A 21,312-nucleotide genomic window follows, 5' to 3' on the forward strand; every position below is an offset into this window, starting at 1 on the left:
TTATAATAGAGTATTTTGGGAACTTGCTTCCCCCTCAATATTGTGTTAATGTGCTTATTCAATTAATGCTAGTAGCTTTAGTTCCTTGAATTTCATCCCACTGTCTGTGTATGAACTTTTTAATAACAATGTAACTTTTCCATTCCATTAGTATTGTTTCACTGATACAACTGTTGCTATAAAGATTTATATAGTGCGCACAGTAACTTTGTATACAAAGTTCCTTAACAAGTTCCTGGACTTCACAGCGAAGAGAGCCATCGGTCAAGAAAGGAACTAAAGACAGGGGTGACTGATAGAGAACTGAGAATACTCTCCCTAGGATGCTCCAGAACGATACCTCTCGCCTTCCAGTGACACCCTCCACGGTTCACTGAGTTCCCCATGTGTCCCTTCATTTCCTCAACCTGAGCGGAGCGGGGACCAAGGTGAGTCAACAGGAGTTGGGGTCCAGCCCGCAGCGGAAATGGCACAAGTCGGCCTCTCCACTGCGCCCGACCACCAGCAATGACAAGAAGGAAGGGTCGGGGCCAGCGGGGCCTGAGCTCCCCCTCCACCCCGCAAGTCACGGGAGCGAGGGAACGGGGTGCAGGGGAGCACAGACACCTGCCTGCTGCTTCTCTGTCTGTCACAAGGACGCCAGGTCCGTGGAAGGACCCAGGCGGGCCCCCACCCCGAGGGCGATTTTTCCACGAGCTGGCTCTTTAAGCAGCGCCTCCCAGCCTTACGCCAATTCCGTAAGGAGCGGCGGAGGCCAACCCTGCGGCTCCCGCGGCTCCCAGGCCTGACGTGCGACTGCGCGGGGCGGCCCTGGCGGCGGCGGCCATCTTTAGTCCGGGCAAGACCCCGCCCTCGCGCCCCATCCCCCCGCTCGCCCTCCCGAGCCCCCAGGATTTTTCAGCGGCCCAAAGTAGCGCTGTTCATCTCCGAAGCCGCGTCGGAGAAACATACAAAAGCCCCTACTGTCCACGACAACGGAAGTGCCCAGGCGCGGCCAATGTAAACATGGCGGTGAAGGAGGGACAGCGAATCGGCGGCGGCGCCGGTGAAGTCATGCTGGCCTTCGCGAAGCAGGGCGGCGGGCGGAGGTGGGTAATCTCGCGAGAACTCAGCCGCCTCGGCTCGGCCCGGAAGCCTCAGGGCGGGCGAGCGCCAGTGGGGCCGTCGGCCTGCTGCCGTGTGCGTAAGTGGGGCGGCTACGCCGCGGAGTCGGCGTAGGTGGCTTTGGAGAATCCGGCGGCTGCGCGGCGCCGGGGCTGGTCGCGGAGGGGGAGGGGATGTCGGTCAGTGCGAGATCCGCTGCTGCTGAGGAGAGGAGCGTCAACTGCAGCACCATGGGTGAGCCTCAGCCCCCGGCCGCCCGGCCCTGCCGGACCCCGGCTCGGGACGCGCCGACCCTCGGGGACCTCCGGCCGAGCCGGGGAACGCCCTGGGGGACCCGAGGGGCGAGCGGCGCGGCAGGGCGGCGGGGAGGCGGAGGGCCTGGGGCGCGGCGGCCGGGGGGAGGGGAGGCGGCCGCGGTGACAGTTTGAATTGAGCCGAGCCGAGGCGGCGGCGGCGGCGGCGTTTCCTGCGCCTTGGCGGGCGGGCCTGGGGAGCGGGCGGGCGATCGGGAGGGCGAGCCGCGGCCTCTTGAGGCCCGAGCGGCCGGAGCCGCCCCGTCCTAGCCCTCGCCCGCCTCCGAGGCCAGCCTTTCCTGCGTCGCCTCCCCGGCCTCCGGCCCCCGCGGCCTGGCCTGCCCGGGTCTCCTCGTGGGTGTGTGAGCCGGGCGAGCAGGGTGGGGATCTGGGAGCGAGCTCGGTGCCGGGTCTCTGCGGGCCAGCCGGGGAGGGAGGAAGAAGGATGCACTGGGCTGGGGCGGCGGTGGCGGCGGAGGCTGCAGCAGCTCCAGCAAACGTGTTGCTGCTGCTGCTCCCTTGCCCCTTCCCCGGGCGCCACCGGGAAGGCTGGTGGTTGGCGAGCGAGTCCCGAGACGCATTCCGAGCTTGGTTTTGGGATTGATTTTTAGGAAAAAGGGAAAGAGAAGGTCTGGAAAGGGCGCCCCCCCCGGAGGAGGTGTGAAGGATGGGAAGGGTGCCTGGAAAGGGGAGGGGGGACTGGACTGGAGAAGTTTAAGGAAATTAATTTTGGAAAATAATTTCAGTATTATGTTTTTCTCTTAAGCCTTTTCATTTCCTTTCCTCCCCCACATGCTGGAAAAAGAACAGGCCATTTCATTCATATTTTCCACTCCAGAGTTCCATTTCGTACTTTTTTTGTAGTATGAAATAAGCGGTTGAGTTTTTTTCTTACACATTTTCTTTTTGCTAAGTTACTTTTTAGAGTACACTGTTGCAAGTCTGCGTTCTTTCATTTGAAGGGATAGAATCTGTGATGCCCAGATGTTTGCTAAGTTACCGAAAACATTACTTACGACTTAAATCTCGGCAAGTGTATTGCTAAATAGTTCAGCTTCAAGAGTTACTTATTTGGGTCCTCTAATTTTGATGAAAAGCTAAAAAAAAAAAAATGTCTTTCTCATTGCCTCTGAGGATCCAGGGGAACAGGTAATCTAGAGTGACAAGCATTTCTTTTTTTTATTCACAAGTTTATGTGCATTCAGGTAGTGAGAAGATGTCCCGCTTACCGCAGGAGGACAATTTGTGGAATCCCAGTAGACTGAAGGATGGACACAGGTTCTTCCGGGAGTCTTTATGTTTCCAGACAGCAAGGGAAAGAGTAGGGGATGATGGCAGAGTGGAGGCAGGAAACAATCTTTCATTACATCCAGCCGAATGGGACGAGAGTAGATAGGGCTTGAGTGGAGCTGTAAAAGTAAAGGAAGCTACACTGGTAGCTTACATGCTAGCGATGTGTTATTCAGTGATAGGGCAATGTGATGGAGCCTGGTCCTCTTTATACTGTTATTAAAAATATCACTTAGCCGGGCGGTGGTGGCGCACGCCTTTAATCCCAGCACTCGGGAGGCAGAGCCAGGCGGATCTCTGTGAGTTCGAGGCCAGCATGGGCTACCAAGTGAGCTCCAGGAAAGGCGCAAAGCTACGCAGAGAAACCCTGTCTCGAAAAACCAAAAAAAAAAAAATCACATAGAGGCACTCAGGCTTACAGATTTAAAAACGAAGTTTCTGTGTGTTTATGGGAAGTTGAGGTATGTTTTCCTAATTTGGCAATTTGTAGGTATTGGTTTTGGTTTAGAGATAAGATAATTTGTACATAACTACATGAAAAGTCACAGTATTATTTCAGAAGTTAGATAGAAAATCGATTATGTGGGTTTGTGCATTGATCCCAAAGACACAATCTATTGGAATATTTGAACTACTTTGAGACGTTAGGGCAGTTTAAAGGATTGTGCTTTAACAGCAAGAATATTGAGGAAGAAATGGGAAGAAGGTGGCTTTAGGACCAGTTGGACTGAAGATAGTTGTAGAACAGGTTGGTTTCAGACATATAATTTGGTGGTATATAAATTCATCATGGACTGTGTATGGCTGGGGCCGGCCAGTAGAGTAGTGTTGCTTGACAGAATTGTCAGGAGAAAGCCTAATTTCATATTTTGACTTGAATAGCTAGCTTCAAATTTTTATTAGAAGTTGAAATTTGTTAATGCATTTTACCAAGATTTGAGACAGAAATGTGTAGATTCCATTTTCTGTATTTGGTAAAAAGTGCAGTGGCTCAAGAGTAAGGATTTTAAATGTTGTTATAGGGGTTAGTGGTCTTGGTTAAAAAAAAAAGGCTAACAAAGGCTTTAAGTTCATGTTGCATTTTCTTATTTGGATCTAGTTATTCCGCACACCGGAAGGCTAGAAAGGCCCTGTCTCCAGAAGAGGTCACCTCCAGACCAGAGAGACACCAGGGTGGGCCCCAAAAGAAATAGTAGTAGCCAGTGACTGCTTTAGGTTTTGAGAAGAAAAAGTTTTTTGTTTTCTCTTGACCATTTCTGTCATCAGAGAGTACTCTAGAGAGAAAGGGAGGGCTTCTGGTTCAGAGTCGTAATGGAAGTACAACCTTACCATGACTAAGAACTTGAGCTTTGGTGATGTCAGACATGGAGTCAGATCTTCACTTGCCCCTTCTACTGATGTGTCAGTCATTTTAAGTTAATGCTTCACAAGCAGGTGAATGGTTTTACTTCTTTTTCTTTTCTCTTTTCTCCTCCCTACCTAAGTCCTTTTTAGTTCCCCACCACCCCAAATCCAAAGTACTGTGAATTTATTTTAAATAAAAGCAGAATTAGAAAGTCCATGAAAATCCCAACTTTATTATTAGGTCCAATATACAGAAAATGGTCCTGCTATTAAAACAATTTCCGAGAGAGGGGATGCAGTGTAGTGGCAGAGCATTTGGTCTCCAGCAGCTTCAGTCCCCACAAAGACATCTGTTTTTGTGCTTAAAATTTCTATACTTGAACATAAACCTACTTTCTTTCATACACTGGTCCACCTTGCTTTCAGAATACTTAACTGGGTTAGAGTGTTTTACAATAATTTCTGGGTAGCTAAACATGGGGTCTTATCAGTTGTATTAAAGATTGTGTACTTGCAACCAGCAACTTTAAAAGTGCTTGTGTTTGAAAGAATAGCATGGGGCTGCTGCTCTTTACATTATTTTGAGGGTTCTAAGTCTTGGATATTCATGCATTAGTGTTTTAGTCTATGTTTGCTTTACAAACAGTATAAAGACGATATCCTTCTTCCTCACTAATCCAAAAGTCACAAGGACTCTACTTGTTTATTTTTAAATTTTTAAAATTTGTGTATAAGTATGTATGCGTGTGTAGGGGGCATGCAGAGTTCAGAGGACAGTTTGTTGGGGTCAATTCTCCTTTCACTATGTATGTCACAGAATCAAACTCAGGAGGTCAGGCTTAGAGGCCTTTGTGCCTTCAGCATGCTAATTCTATTTCATTTTACTCTGGAGCCATAACTGAATAATTTTGGTAGCTTTACTTGAGAATTAGGATTATCTAGGTAGCTATTTTCCTTCCTTCCTTCCTTCCTTCCTTCCTTCCTTCCTTCCTTCCTTCCTTCCTTCCTTCCTTCTTTCCTTTCTTCCATCCATCCATCCATCCATCCATCCATTATTTTTTTTGTAAGTTTATCTTTGATTCATTAATTTTTGTTTTCTTTTTTGGTAATTAATTGACATACCCTACATTGTGCTAGATTAGTCCCAGAGTATAATTTCTGATCCTCAAATGAAGAGTCAGCCATGGACTTGTGTTAAAAAGTACAGATTATCTGGGTCCCAGTAATGTTCCTTGATTCACAGTATCTGGGAGAGGAGCCTAGGAACCTCCATTTTCAAGTGTTTTCCCAAATTAATAATTTTAGTAAGATAACTTTTATACCATAAAATTTACAGGTTTTAAGCATTACTTCAAGGAACCTTGATATATAAACACATACATCTTGTAGCCTTATATATCAATCAAGATATTGAATGTTTCTAACATCTTGGCATTTCCTTGTGCCTATTCTCAACACTGTGCCTTAACCTTGTTCCAGGTAACTGCTGATCTGATTTCTGATAGTCATTGATTAGATTTTTAAAAGCAGTTTTGTTGAGATGCATATTTATTTTGTATGCTACATAGCTACATATATATATATATATATATGTATACACATATATATACACACATATATATGTATATATATAGTTGACTCATTTGAAATAGTTTTTTCTTGGTAGTTTTTAAAGTTTTTCTTTCCTCCTTTTTTTTTGTATATGGTGTTTATATGTGTACTTGTGTGCATGCGTTCATGTTTGTGTTTTGTATCTTTCTGTGTGTGTCTGTCCATCTGTCCATCCATCCATCCATTCATTCATCCAAGTATAGCAGCCAGAGATCAATCAGTGGTGGATGCCTTCCTCTGGTCTCCACCTTAATTTCTTTTTGGTACATGTTTGTTGTGCTTGTGGTCACGCATGTGGCTGCTGGAGCATGTGCCTATTTGTATGCATGCAGAGGCCAAAGGAAGACATTGGGTATCTTTGTCTAGCACTGTCTTTATTACTTTGAAGCAAGGTTTGTCACTGAATTGAAGCTCTGTTTTGGGATTCACTTGTCTCATCCCCTCAGTGCCAGGGTTAGAAGCATGAGCATCCATGTCTAGCTTTGTGTGTGTGTGTGTATGCTGGAGATTTGAATTTAGGCCCTCAAACTTACATAGTAAATGCTCTTACCTACTGAGTCACCTCCCCAGCCCATTCACATTTTTCTTGAGACAGATCTCTCACTGAACCCAGAGTTCACTGATTGGTCAGACTAACTGGCTACCAAGCCCCAGACATCCTGCTGTCTCTACATCCTACCCCTCTCACCAGGGTTGAAGATCCATGTTGTCACATGGGTTTTCTGGCTTATGCTTGGGTATTGGGGATCCAAATTGAGGCCCTCATACTTGCATGGCAAGTACTTTACTGACTAAGCCATCTCTCTTTGTAAGATTTCAAATGCACAGAAAAAAATAAAAAAGTTAAAAGGTCACATAATTCTAGTAGCTTTCTAGAATTATATAAACAGGCTTGGAATGGGCCCCTGGAAATCTGATTAACTTTTTCAGCAATATAAAAACTTTTCTTATAGTTTGATCTTTGTAAAATAGTCTTGTAATGGCAGTTTGACACTTTGCAAGCCTTTTTCATTGATTTAACAAACATTGATTACAAAAGTCTTATGCACTATGAAATCTAAGATAATTTGGCCCATAACCTTGCATATATTATTGTGTTTGTATTTTTGCTTCTGGAATTAATTTTTATTCCTCCTCATACCTTTTTTTTTGTGGCAGTGTCATACTGTGTAGTCTGGGCAGGCCTGGAACTCATTATGTAGACCAGGGTGGCCTAATGCACTTCAGAGATCCATCTGTTTCTGACTCCCCCTGGGATTGAAGGTGGGCACCACCGTGCCTAGCTCCTCCTCCTCTCTTTAAAGTCGTTCAGTTTTCTACTCTTCAGGTCACCTACTCTAGCAGTTTCTTATATGTACTCTGAAGGATTTAAAATAGAATTAAAAATCATATAGACTTCCTGCCCTATGACATAATTCTCTCATGCCTCATTTTCCCCAGCTAGTCTATTTAGACTATCAGTGTTTAAAGATCATTCTTATTTTATAATGTTGTTTAAATCCATTATATGATATTTTAGTCTGTTTGTGCTGTGATAGCAGTATACCTAAGATTGAAACAATTATAAAGAACAGAAACTCAATTCTTACAGTGTAGGAGGCTGGTAAGGTCAATATCCAAATGCTAACAGGTTTGTTAGCTGGTTATAGCCAAGTCTGCTTTTAAGTTGGTGCCTTAGCCTAAGGAGAACAGTGCTCGTCCTTGTGGTGGAAGAAGCTTAGAGTAAATAGCTCTCTTGTACCTCTTTGCAGTAATACTTCTATTGTTTTTTTTAAGTATTTTTTATAAGATTTTTATTTTTTTGAAATTACATCATTTCTCCCTCTCCCTCACCCTAAATATATAAATACAACCTGCTCTGTCTCTATAATGTTATCTGTATGTGTGTGATCTCAGGCTGATGGCTTGTTATTGGATAACCAGTTGGGGTGCTCTTTGCTAAGACCATTTCTGCTCTCAACATTCCCTAGTTGCCCATAGTTCTTACCAGACTTGAGGCCCTGAAAGCTTTCCTCACTCCGTGTTAGCATGTCCATTGGTGTTGTCATTGTTCAGGTCTTGTTAAGGGAGCCATGTTGATGAGATTTCATGGGTGTAGCCTCTCTGACATCTTGAGGAGATGCAGCCTCACAGCAAACTTCCTGTTTCTCTGGCTGTTAACAAACTTTTTACTCTCTCTTCCAAAATAATCCCTAGTCTTTTTTTTTTTTTTTTTTTGAGACAGGGTTTCTCTGTGTAGCTTTGCGCCTTTCCTAGAACTCGCTTTGGAGACCAGGCTGGCCTCGAACTCACAGAGATCCGCCTGCCTCTGCCTCCCGAGTGCTGGGATTAAAGTGTGCCACCACCGCCCGGCTGATCCCTAGTCTTACATGCAGGAATTGTCTTGTCAGTGAATCATTGGACTGGGAATCACACAATTTCTTGTTCTCTATATTTTGATTGGTTGTGGTTTTCTGTAATGATTTTTGTTGCAAAGAGAAGTGTCTTTGGTGAGAGGTGAGAACTGCACTTGGAGGTAAGGGTAAATATTTTAAATGTCGTTAAGAATTAGGCTGGTTTAGTAAGAGGGCAATTTTAGGTTCTCCTCCAGGATCCATGACTTCACTAGCCCTGGGTTGTTAGCTTGGTTTCAACTGTCAGGAATGGTTTCCCTCTTGTTCAGTGGGTCTTAAGTCCAGTTAGAGAGCTGTTACTTGTCACCTAGGTATGCTTGTCATTACTGTACCTTAGAGTTGCTGTTTCTGGATATTTTGTAGGTTCAGAATTTGAAATTATAAATAGAGAATGTTTAACAAACCTCTCCCCTTTCCTCACTTATTCTTGGGGATGTTTATTAGTGCTTTAAGCTTACAATTTACATTTCTTATGTTACTGGGAAGAGCTGTTTGTTATATATAATCTGATTATTCCTCTACTTTTAGTAGAATACTCTAGAGTTTTAAAAACTTATGTCTGGTATATTGGGTTTTATGCTATGAATTATATGTAGCATGGGTTATTAAATAATATAATAAGAATTTTAAAACTATATGTAGCTTTTTACATTTTCTGCTTTGTAGATATATCTACCTATCTTTTGTTCTTATTTTCTGGCTTATTTCTTGAATAATTCCTTATTTCTTGAATAATTTCTTATTTCTGTCTGTCATCTAGCTGTCATCTTTTAATCCACTGACTCCAGTTACTGCTGCCCATGTGCTCACAGGTGTGGGGTTAGCCACTGGCATGTGGGAAAACCTGCTAGTACTCTTTCCTCCAAGTGACTCTCCCTCCTCCAGTGCTCATCAGCTGTTAGCAGTTCTTCATTTCTTCTCCTGTGCTCCTCCCTACTCCACGCTGGAATTTTTGATTCCAGCTTCTTGGTCTTGTGCAGGTAACCACACTGCTGTGAGTTCGTGTGAACAGTCATCATGCCATATCTAAAGGTCATTATTTCACATCTTTCTTCCCCATCCTGCAGCTCTTACATTACATACTCCCCTGCCCCGTGTTCCTAGCCTTAGGTGTTGATCCAGGTGTCCCATCTAAAGCTGAGCATAAAGTCACTTACTCTCAGCCCTTTGAACAGTAACAAGCGAGTGAGTGTCTGCATTAACCATACCCACTGTAATAAGAAGCTTCTTTGACCACACTTGGAGCAGTACAAATTATATAAACTTAAATATTTAAAAGGTAGTTTGACGACATGACTATTTAGAAAAACCACATCAAAGGGTTCTCCCCTAGGGCTTAGGACTTCCCTAGTCATGTTTTGATCATTTTTATAGTACCAGATCTGATTTTGCCTGTGTAGACACAGGCCTCAAGTCCAATTTAAGGTCAACTCTATGCCTGTTAAGCATTGAGCTAGATTTACATGTTTGGTTCTCAGTTATGTCCTATAAAGTTAGGGTACTGGGTGAAAGGAAAATAAATTTAAGTAGGAATAATTCTTGTTCTATGGATGTTGTATAAAATAGTATACAAATAAAAGAGCTACCAAATCCATTTAGGCTGTTGGCTGAAGATGCTGAGAATGGTGAATTGATTTCTCTTGTTCAGGTTTGGAGAAATGAAAACTTGGCACAAGTGGTGGAATTAGGTGGAAGCATGTAGAAATTAGTCAGCCGCACCTAGGGTTTTTTTGTTAGAAAGCAAAAGTTGGTGAAATACAGAGTAATTATGGCTTACTTCAGGGAGATGAGTACTGTACTGTTGTAAACTGCTCGGAAGCTGACTGTATAGTGATAGCCTCTTTCTTAAAATTTAAAATAACTTTAGATTTGCTAAAGAGATATAATCCTCTAATTAGGAAAGTTAAATATTTGGTTAACATGTAGAAATAATAACATAGACATGCAAATATAGCATGAAATGACCATCTACTTTAGTACTGGCCAGGATTAAAGGGAATGCCATTTGAACTCTTGTTTGATATTTGATAATTTTTTGATAGGATGTCATGTAACTCAGGTTTTCCTTAAACATGCTACATAGCAGAGGCTAACTTAAAGTACTACTGATCATGCCCCACAGCTTAGTGCTGGGATTTCAGACATGTACCACCTCACTAGCTCAGTTAACAGTAACTTTTAATCTGTGCTGAATGTTTTTTAGTACAGCTGTGGGGTTTCATTGCTAGTTTGATTGAAGACTGGGTTTTCTAAGTCCAGTTGGTTACCGGAGATTGTGTTTAATGAGTTTAGCTAAGATAACCCAAGCACCTTCATTCCTCTAGCTTCTTCATTGATTTTACTGTTTTTGATTTCTTTCTAACTAAAAAATCTGTGTTAAGTGTGTTGTACCTAAGGCTCTACTTCAATAAATAATTTGCCTATGGTGGAACTTTAAATAATATCTGTTACTTATAGTATAGGTTTCTAGGGTTATAGTTAAATACTATATTTTGGGCTCTATTCTAGGCAGGGGTCTAGGTGTATGTTTTCATTAAAAGCTTCCTAGGAACTCTATAGCCTCCAAAGCTAGAAATAAAAAATAAAAAAGGGAAAAAAGGCCATAGCACTAGAATTTACTGTTTTGAGGTATTAAATTACTTTGATTGCTTCAATAGTAGGCTTTTCAAATCTTTAGTTGTAGAGTTAGCTTATGATTTTATAGAAACCTTTATAGTTTATTAAGAATTTAGCTAATGATTTTATGCAAACATTTAAAGCACTCCCCAGTAACTACATTAGTATGCTAGGTCTGCCATACCCCCAAATCGGATGTTTGTTTTCTCACGGGAATGCAGTAGGGAAGCATTAAAAAAAATACAGAAAGAATTCATTCACTTACAAAATTTTCTTGTTGAGAATACTACAGTATAATACAGAGTGCTCATATACTGAATGAAGAAAAGACATAATGACTGACTGGTTAAAGTAGACAACAGCTAATCCCTAAAATTTTGGGGATATATACTTAATCTTATTCTTATGATATTTTCATGAGGTCCTAGGATTGGAAGATCAATCATTTAGTCTCATCATGGAAGCAGCTCACCCTGCAGTCTTCACTAGTTGGTTTTTTAACCCTGAACTGTTCAATATGGTAGTAACATATGACTTTTGAACATTATAGATGCAGTTAGTTTGAATGAAGATATGGATCATGATGTGGAAGCACATATTTCTATGTAGAATATCTTGTTAATTTTATATTGATTGCATGTGGAGACAAATGTTTTGAACATCTTGCATTGGTGAAATACATTGTTACAAGTAATTTTACATGTTTCCTTTTGCTTTTTTAATGTGGCTACAGAAAATTTAAAATCTTGTGTGGCTTGCATGTATTTCTGATGGATGAAGTGGTTCGTCTATCAGATGTACTAGAGAAAGTTGTGCTGCTGCTATTACATAGCTGAATGTGGTATTCAGAAGTTCTCATTTGCTTCTTGAGATCAGAGGGTAATTCTTCTTTCATATTATATAATCCTCTGGAGGCAATCCTCAGGCTTTTCTGAGTTTTTGGTAGTTTGTTTTCCATTTCCTTTAGCACTCTTTATAAGGCGGAGAAGCAGATCCCTTGAACTGTTGTTGCTACTTCCCTCTGAACGTTATTTTTTCACATAGCCTTTCCTGGTTCTACATTCTAGATAAGTGTGCTAATGAATCTTAAAGTTAACCTTTTAGGTCAATGCTCTTTTCTTATTGATGAGTGTTGTTAACTAAGATGCTTCCTTCCACTTTTTCTTTTTGGGCTGCTGTAGTTTTGCCTATTTATTTTTTCTTAAGTTAGGAGAACTTACTGAATGCATCAAGTGTGTCCCTCATTTCTTATTTCTGAAGTTCTGCTATAGTTCTGACCTTCATTAAAACTTTGTCTTTTTATTTGGGATGAGGAAAAAGGCACATGATTTGGTTCCACACACTTTCATATTAAATCTCACTTTGGAGTCTTAAGGGGCTTAAACAGTAGTTTTTAGCTTTCTTAGCTTTTGTCACTTGCAGGTTTGACATGTGTACCTTCTGTGTTTTCATCAAATTGTGAAATAATATTATGACTTGAGGCCATAAGACTGTCAGATCCTTGGGATGTATAATTCTGCTGAAGTTGGTATACAACTAAGCAGCTGTTTATCTGTCTCACTTTATTAATACTATAGCTTTTTTTTTTGTGTGTGTATGTCTTTTGAGACATGGTTTCACTGTGTAACAGCCCTGGCTGTGCTGGAACTCACTCTGTAGACCAGGCTGGCCTCAAACTCACAGAAATCCTCCTGCCTCTGCCTCTCAGTGCTGGGAATAAAGGCATGCGCCACCACTGCCCGGCTAGATGATTTTTTTTTTTTTAAATCTACTTCTTTTGTATTCTCATCATGGTTAATCTTAAGGTTTCTTCCTTTGTAGTCTAATGAGTTTGTCAAAATAAAAAAAAAAAAAGTCTGATTTACGTGTTAAAAGGTAACCCATGGTGGCTTTTGATGTACATGGCTTCATTTTCATTCCTTTTGAATTTTTAAAAGTAGAGATGCTTCTGATTCTTTGGAAATAACTTGGGAGATAGTAGAAAAAAGAATTGTCACCAAGTCCAGCTAGCAAAACAACACTGGTGTCTTTTAGATTATTTTTATTCTTTTTAACTTCATTTTTTATGTTTGTTTATTTATTGTGGGTGTGGGCATACTTGTGGAGGCCAGAGGACAGCTTGCAGGAATTGGTTCTCTTTCCAGTGTGTGGGTTTTAGGGATTGAGCTCATGTCTTCACGCTTGCCAGCAAGCACCTTTACCCACAGAGCTGTCTAGCTGGCTGTTAATTAACTTTTAAAAAATACTATAATGATGATGGCTTATGGTTTTATTTCTTTGGTCTGACTCAAATACATGCACATGCACACACATTTAACTTTTTAAGTTATTACAAAACTTTTCCAATTAGAAGCAGCATTTAGATTCCTACCAGGAATTTATGCGAGTTACAGTTTACTGTGTACTCACTTAGCAGATTTATAGAAACAGCCCCCCCCCCCCCTCTTTTTTGAGGCAAGTTCTCTTTATGTAATCCTGGGACTTGCTTTGTAGACAGTGCTGGCTCCTAGCTAGTGAATCCACTTGCCTCTACCTTCTGAGAACAAAGTATGTGTGGTGGAAAGCTCAGGACATGCTCAGTGCTGAGCACACACACTACCACTGAGCATGTCCTCAACCTCTGCTATCATTTTAGTGGCCTTATGGGTCTTGGGACTTGTGTTTCTTTTTTGTTAAAATTTAAAAAGATTGTTCCTTCTATAGTTTCTTCATTTCTACATTTGTGGTGCCTTAATTCAGCTCTATGTGCCAGCTCTCTTGAGCCTTGTCCTTTTGTATGTTCTTTCCAAAGAATAATAGTTTCAGATAAATCCTAAATTTGCCATCTTGTGCTCAAGTTACAGGTTGCTATTGGAAAAAAAGATCACATGACTTCAAGTTCACATTCAAAGATTTGTGGTCTTCAGCATTAATTAGATGACCATATTGCTTTACTGTCTTATCCTCCCTCTGATACTTAACATTTTTTTGTTTGTTTGTTTTGCTTTGACATTACTCTGGATTGAACACTAGAGTCTCGTGCATACTAAGCTTTCCACAGTTAACTTACATTTTATTCAGCCTTTTTAACTTTTTGTTTCAAGACAAGGGTTTCATTAAGTTGCTGAATCTGTCCTTGAAGTCACTTTAGCCTAGTCAGGCCTTGAACCTGTGTTCTTCCTGCCTTAGCCTCCTGAATAGTTGTGCCACCAGATCTGACTCCTTACTCTTTCTCCCTGTTCTTGTTGCTGTTTTCACATGTTTGTCTCCCAAAAGTCTTCTGGCCTTTCCCCTCTTAAGATTAGAAGGTGATTCTATTCCAGGTATTGAGGAAACCCCTTCCTTCACTGTGTAAACATCGGTGTCCTCACCGAACCTCTTTTCAGTTACTCATTTTCTTTATCTTTTCTATAGCATTTAAACAAATACCAATAACCTGCTTTTCTTTTTGACCCTATCGCCCTCTCTTGACTCTGTGCTTACCCTCTACCTTTGTTTAGGTGGTGATGGTGGGATTTTGGTATTGGTTCTTGGCTAGCTTCCCACTGTATACTGCATTTAGATTCATACCATTTAAACAATGACTTAAAATGTTAATATCTGCCTGTCTTTTTAATTTCTGGTTTTTGTTGTTGTTTTGTTTTTCGAGACAGGGTTTCTCTGTGTAGCTTTGGTTGTTCTGGAATTTGCTGTAGACCAGGCTGGCTTCAAACTCAGAGATCTGCCTGCCTCTGCCTCCCAAGTCTGGGATTAAAGGCATGTGCCACCACCAGCTGGCTATAATGTCTCTTTTTATATAGTCCATTGCCTGCTAGAATATCTGTCTTCTCTAAAGTCCAGTTGGTACATTCAATTCAAATGATTTCTGCATTTACTAATTAGTATTAATATCAGTAATAGTATCAGTATTAATATTACTTGTATTAGTAAGTGATAACTATTCATTTAGTTGCTCAAACCTGAAATTAGAAATCCAAGACTTAGCATTCCTCCTACAGGTTAATTATAGAAATCCATTGGCTTAGCACTTTGGTATATAGTCCATTAAACCATCCAATAAAAATTTAATGCAAGTTGGGGCTGGAAGAGTGCTCAGTGGTTAAGAGCACTTTACTGGTTTTTCAGATGATTCTCTTTACTTCCCACACTGGGCAGTTTACAGCCACCTGTTACTTCAACTCTGGGGGATTTGGAGCCCTCTTTTGGCTTCTGTGGGCATGCATGTGCATGTGACATGTACACATACACATGTAGATACATAGGAATGAGAGTAAAAATGAATGTCAGTTCATCAATACATCAGTCATACCTGTAATCGTATCACTAGCCTAAAGTGTGCAGCAGAACATCAGAAATGAGAGAACCCACAACAGCATTGTGGAAATCAAGAACTGACTCCTAAATGTTGATAGACATGAGAGCCATGAAATCCACGTGTCTGTACTCACATACACATAATAAATTTACAACATTTTTAAAGATTGCCCATCGGAGTAAAAACTGTAGTTGGAGGTATGCAGAATAGCACATGAACCTTTAAAATACTTCAGGGTAGGAGCTATGACTTTATAATCTTGTAATATTTTAGTGTTTGTTTTATATTGTTTCATATATAGGTATTTTTAGATCATTTATATAAAAATATTTACACCATTTAAATAGTGGATGAAGTTCTTCAGAATTTTTTCTTTGGCTATATGATCTTAGGAATTTGACTAAGCAAGTGCCTGAGAGTTGTAGTTATGCATATTATGTAATAGTAGGGGCATTAAGTAGTAGACAAATAAATTTCTGTGGTGATATCTTCTCCTTTTACAATCTGTGATTGGTTTTCATAATTTAAGAGTTAATTATTTTTGCAATGGAGGTTTCATTGTGTTGCCTGGGCTGGCATTGAGCTCAAGTGCTGAACTGATTCTGTTGTGGGACTGCAGCTGGGCATTCTTGCCTTTTTCTTTTTTTTTAATATTTAGAATTAATTGTAACTTTTGGAGGTAAATTTAATTATTTTTGTCATTGCATAAGTAATATGTAGCTAGGTAGTGGTGGCACTTATCTTTAATCCCAGCACTTGGAAGGCAGAGGCAGGTGGATCTCTGTGAGTTCAAGGCCAGCCTGGTCTACAGAGCGAGTTCCAGAACACCTGGGGCTGTTACACAGAGACACCTTGTCTTGAAAAACACAAACAAACAAACAAAAATATAAAAATATGCAATGTACATATATACTAAAATCCAAAGATTGAATTTAAAACCATATAGGAAAGACCAGATGTTTTTTAAAGTTATTAATGTAACCTTTGTGTTTTTGTAATGTATTTTTTTTTTAAATTGCAATTACAAAAGGAGGAATGGAATTCTGGGTATATTATGGTACTTTGGGCTATACATTGTTATTCTTAAATTAACCATTTTAGTTTTTTTTAACTGAAATTCATTGTTTTTTCAAGACAGAATTTCTCTGTGTAACAGCTGTGGCTGTCCTGGAACTCACTTTGTAGACCAGGTTGGCCTTGAACTCACAGAGATCTACCTGTCCTCCCTCCTCCCTGTATTTTTGATTCCTAGAAATAGAGTTAAATAAATTAAATACAGACGTATACAGTGCTGTATCTTATTTCTATCAATCAACAGAATTGTTTACTTTCCCTTAAATGAATTTGATATAGGAATTGTATCTATTAGCTAAAATATTTTGAAAATACAAGCTATTACAAGAAATCAGTGTTGTTACTTATACAACTGGCTTGAGATCAGTGAGTACCTTCATGACCCCATAGTATTTTGGTGGGAGCCTAAGTGAAAAATCATATATTTATTTATATTTTCATGATTATAAGTATCATAATTACATCACTCATACACACACATACATATATATGTATGTGTGGGTATATATATGTATACATGTAATATTTATTTTATTTATTTATTTTTTGCCCAGAGATTATATTTCATTCTGGCACTGTGACTATTTTGTTTCTTCAGGAAAAGAATCAGTGGTTGGTTAAGACTTTCAGAGTTAAAGACTGTAGTTTTTGGTTTTTTGAGACAGGGTTTCTCTGTGTAGTTTTGGTACCTGGCCTTGAGCTCACAGAGATCTGCCTGGCTCTGCCTCCCGAGTGCTGGGATTAAAGGCGAGTGCTACCACTGCCCAGCCTGTAGATTGTTTTTAAAGTTCAGGGTAAGGAAAGATTATTAAGAGATAAAAAAATATTTCCCTTAGTTAACAAATAGTGTTATACTGTTAGTATATTCTTTAAACTGTATTTGGTGCCAGGTTTTCTGTGCTGGAGCCAGGTGCTCCAGATGTTAGGTTTTGTATTTTCTGGGATGCTTACTTGCAAAATCTGAGGAAGTTTGTTTGGCAGCAGTAGCCAAACTACTTTGTCATTTGTCTTTGGACAAAATTTCTTCTGAAGACATTTGTTTTAAAAGTGTGATCATTCACTTTTTTGGAGGTTACCAGTTGTGTATTCATAGTTTGTTAGGATTGTAGAGAAAATCTGTCTTTCAGAAACTAATCACATGGGGATTAGTAAGTTAAATGTTCCCAATAATTTAAATTTAAAACTAAAGTAAATATATGCATAGAACAGTATACTTTTAATCAGCTCACTCACTTCCTCGCTGTGTTACTAAGACTAGCCTTGTTCAAAGATAGCTGTAAAGTTATTTCCAAATCTTATGGACGTATTTTCTTTCATTGGGTACAACACAGCTGAAAGCCTGCCCCTCCTTGCAGTCATCCAGTCATCTCGGTTTTCTTGGAATCTTCCTGGCAGATCTTTCTCAGCCTAATTGTCAGCCTAGATTGTTAGAGTGCTCCAGGGCTTTGCCCTGGATTCGCTTCTTTTTATTATTTATAGTTTCTTTTTGGGAATCCATTCCCTTCCCAGTATCCATGTGCAGATAACTTATTTTCAGCACCAGCCAACCCTGAAATTTCTTTAAGTCATATGCTTAAAATTGTCAACTGGACATCTCTTCTTGTGTGTGTGTATATATATATGTGTCTACTTGTATACTATATATACATTTAGTAGACAGCCCAAACTTAACATGCTTAAATCTATTGTTGATTTTGGCTTTCACTACTCAATCTTCCTCCTCCATTGTACATTGTTTTCATAATTGCCACCAACCATCGAGTTGTTCAAATCAAAGCCAATAGTTATCCTTGGTTTCTTCTTCTTTCACTGATGTAAAATTCATTAGCAATCCTCCATCAACTCTACCTTCGAAAATATATTTTGAATCCTTACAATCTCTCATTGCTTCCTAGTAGCTTAATTTAATCTACTCTTTCTGGGATTATTGAAGTAGTCTTCTTATTTCTTAAACCACTTCACTTAACAGTGAAAGTTGTCTTTAAAATGCTAATCAGGTCACTTGCTTGTGCAAAACCCTCCAGTGGTTTCCCCCATGTCTAAAATAATATTCAAACTTCTTACTTTGGCTGAGTCCCACATGATCTGGCCCCTGCCTGCCTGCCTGCCTGCCTGCCTGCCTGCCTCCATGACCTCATTTCCTATCCTTTTGTCTCTTTCCTTTGTTATACATCACATACCTCCTTTTTTGTTCCTGAAAGTACCAGATTTAATCCTAGTTTATGCTCCTTCCTGTTGGCTGGAATGCGTCCTGTCTTTTCTTAATTCAACCCTAAAACAGTACTGATTATGAACCAAAGACTTGAGAAAAGACAATGAATAAGACACAGGTACATACTCTTGGGTGTCTTATGCCTTTTTGACTGGTGGGTTCCTTGAAGTGGCAAAAGCAAAGGATAGTTGCGGAAGATTTTTCAGTTCTGTGCATGCTGTGTGTAGATGTGTGGCAGTTTTTGAAATTTTGTTTTTGCTTATTAAATTAATTACTTTAAGTATAAACTACAAGAATACCTTTACTGCCTCAAATTATTGAGGTAGGTTGCACAAGTGTAAAATTGTACCTTTCTCAGGGAGTTTATCTCTACTGTTGTGTTTTCTTCTCTGTGCTAGGTTTTCTTTCAGTTTTCACAGCCTATAGCTTATCTAATTTTCCCGTATGTTATGGCATATCATTTTTTTTTTTTTGCTATAATCTACATTTCTTTTAAGTCTGAGTTCACAGAATTTGAAATGCAGCATTGTATGAAAAGATTTTAACTGAAATGTTTGTGTTGTCTAAGCTGGGCTGTTGACTGACAACATAAAAGTTGTATGAAATTTATAGTACACCTTTCCAAAACTTCATATGTCTACTTTTTTTGTAGCATTCTTCCTAAGACACAGTGTAATAACTGGCCTTTATTAAAAGATAGGACTTTTTATATTTCTAAAGGAAATCTAAAAGCTACTGAAAAATATGAGAATATTACTTTGGCATGCATAGAAAAGAGTCTTATTTTAATTTGTTTAATTAATTTACTTTAAGTCGTTGAGTTCCATGTAAGTAACTTTAATGTTTTCTGTATTTTGCTGTGTTCCAATGGATCTGCTACTCCGGTTGAACTGAATGTGCCACTACAATTTGTGAAATTCCTCACTTGCTGTCTTCTGTGAATTCATTCTTTTGGAATCTGGAACACTGGAATGATGGAAATGTTTCCATTACAAAGTAGCTGTGAGTACACTACGTAATTTATACAAAACCTTGTTTATAGTCTAAGTTGAATTTAACTTGTAATTAGATGAAATATGACCTTTACAGAAGCGTATAACTTAACATAGCTTTAGCTATACTCATAATAGGCTCTCAGATACTTGGCTTTAAAATGGTGTATTCCAGTCAGTCTGCTGGTTGTGTTCAAAATTAGCTTTTAATTGAATGGGCTAGCTTGGCTTACCAACATTTGGCTTAAAAATTAGTTAATTTTAATGGAAAGGATGAAAATTATTGTTTAGCTATAAATGTGATAACCAGTGGACTCTTTAAACCCAGATGTGTTGTAGTAATGCTTTCATATCACAACTTGTTTTATCATTAGAATTTAAATGTGTCAAAAACTTAGATGTATGTGCTTCTTGAGAGTATTTTGCCACTATATTTAAAGATGACTATTTCTAAAGTAAAATGAAGCAGTATATCTACTCACTCAGATATTGTAACTGTGAACAGTATTTTTTTTTTTAACCAGTGACTCAATTAAGAATCAGACTTACTTTACCAATTTAGAATTAAATTTTTAAAAATTACTCATGAAGTGATTGTTTGGGTCATCAGAGAATCAAAACTCCATTTAGCTTCCATAATTATGGTTTACGTTAAGTCCTGGATATATTTCCTTCCACGAAGAGGGAGGCAAAAGATCATGGGGAACCTTGAAGGAACACAAGTGGGCCTGGGATTACAGCTTGAAAGAGACATGCCTCTTGACACTGATTTTGAAAATCTTCAAGATTTACAGAAAAGAATTGCTTTAAGCACAAATATTTATTTTATTTCATGAGTCAAGATCAATTGCAAGAAACTCCTAAGTGTGGAAATTAGTCAGTGTAAAGAATGGTTCTTAGTGTACACTTAAGGGATTTGAATTTTTTCATGGTTGGAACTTGTTTGTTATTTTGTTGCTTTAGATGGTTATTCAGTTCCTTGTTAAATGAAACTTATTGTCAAATGAAATCTTTGCTCTGAAACCAGTTTCTATAATTATTCATTCTTGGGTTTTAATAATCATTTTATTTTAATTATGTTCAATTTATTCTGTACATTCTACAATTAATGTTTTTATTGATGACAATATAAACTATTAATTTGCTATGAATAATAATGTGTATAATTTTTAAAAAACAGTTTGTATAATTAAAAAAATAATTTAAACAGAATGAGGGAATTTGAAATGTTTGTTGATACATGGTTTTTCTTTCCCTTCCTCAGCAACCGAAGAACCTTGAGGGCTATGTGGGATTTGCCAACCTCCCAAATCAAGTCTATAGAAAATCGGTGAAAAGAGGATTTGAATTCACACTTATGGTAGTAGGTGAGATAATTTCTTACTAATCTGGAGTTTTGGTCTTTATTAATCAACTTTGGATGAATTTAAGAAATAATATCTCAAATAACTTTAGTGAATGTATGTTGTATTTTATCTTATGTGGAAACATTTAACAATTTAGCATAGTTGCATAATAGGATTTGTATCTCCTCTTTCTCCTTCCTTTATCCTCAACCTCTTTGGTAGAAACTGAAAGTTGAGAAATGATGGACAGTTGTGATAGAGTAGAACAACACAGTTACTCTCTGCAAATGGTAATGCTAAGAGAGGAAAAGGCATCCAATAGCTACTTATTATTGCAGGATTTGTGTGCTTTCTGGCTAATCACCTTCAGCATTAATCACATGAGCATTTAAGGTAAACAGGTATTTGCTTTGAATTTTGAAAGGAAAGGTAGGATAAAAGGTAGTAATTCAAATGATTGCCTTTAGAGTTGCACTCTGTGTGTGGATATTGCAGAAAAATGTGATTCTCCTTGTTTTCCTTTTCTTTAAGATTTATTTATTTATTATGTGTACAGTGTTCTGCCTGCCTGTATGTTTGCAGGCCAGAAGAGGGCACCAGATTTTATTATAGATGGTTGTGAGCCATCATGTGGCTGTTGGAAATTGAACTCAGGACCTCTGGAAGAGCAGCCAGTGCTCTTAACCTCTGAGCCATCTCTCCAGCCCTCTCCTTGTTTTCTAATTCAGTCTGTGAACACTTTG

The 21,312-nt window shown here is 39.2% G+C and overlaps 1 protein-coding gene across 2 annotated transcripts in view; it reads left to right on the forward strand.

The window, feature by feature from the left end:
- The first annotated feature begins 1,077 nt into the window (after positions 1–1,077).
- Positions 1,078–21,312, forward strand: part of Septin7 (septin 7) — a 68,657-nt gene continuing 48,422 nt past the window's right edge. The window contains exons 1-2 of one of the 2 annotated variants that reach the window (XM_076575901.1): positions 1,078–1,338; positions 20,488–20,590. In XM_076575901.1, the coding sequence (XP_076432016.1) occupies positions 20,581–20,590 (10 nt within the window). In that variant the 5' untranslated portion in view covers positions 1,078–1,338; positions 20,488–20,580. Of the gene's footprint in view, positions 1,339–19,173; positions 19,234–20,487; positions 20,591–21,312 lie in introns of those variants that run through there. The other variant, XM_076575902.1, reaches the window with a different exon arrangement.

Source organism: Peromyscus maniculatus, chromosome 7 (genome assembly GCF_049852395.1).
Source record: "Peromyscus maniculatus bairdii isolate BWxNUB_F1_BW_parent chromosome 7, HU_Pman_BW_mat_3.1, whole genome shotgun sequence".
Classification (NCBI taxonomy): domain Eukaryota; kingdom Metazoa; phylum Chordata; class Mammalia; order Rodentia; family Cricetidae; genus Peromyscus; species Peromyscus maniculatus.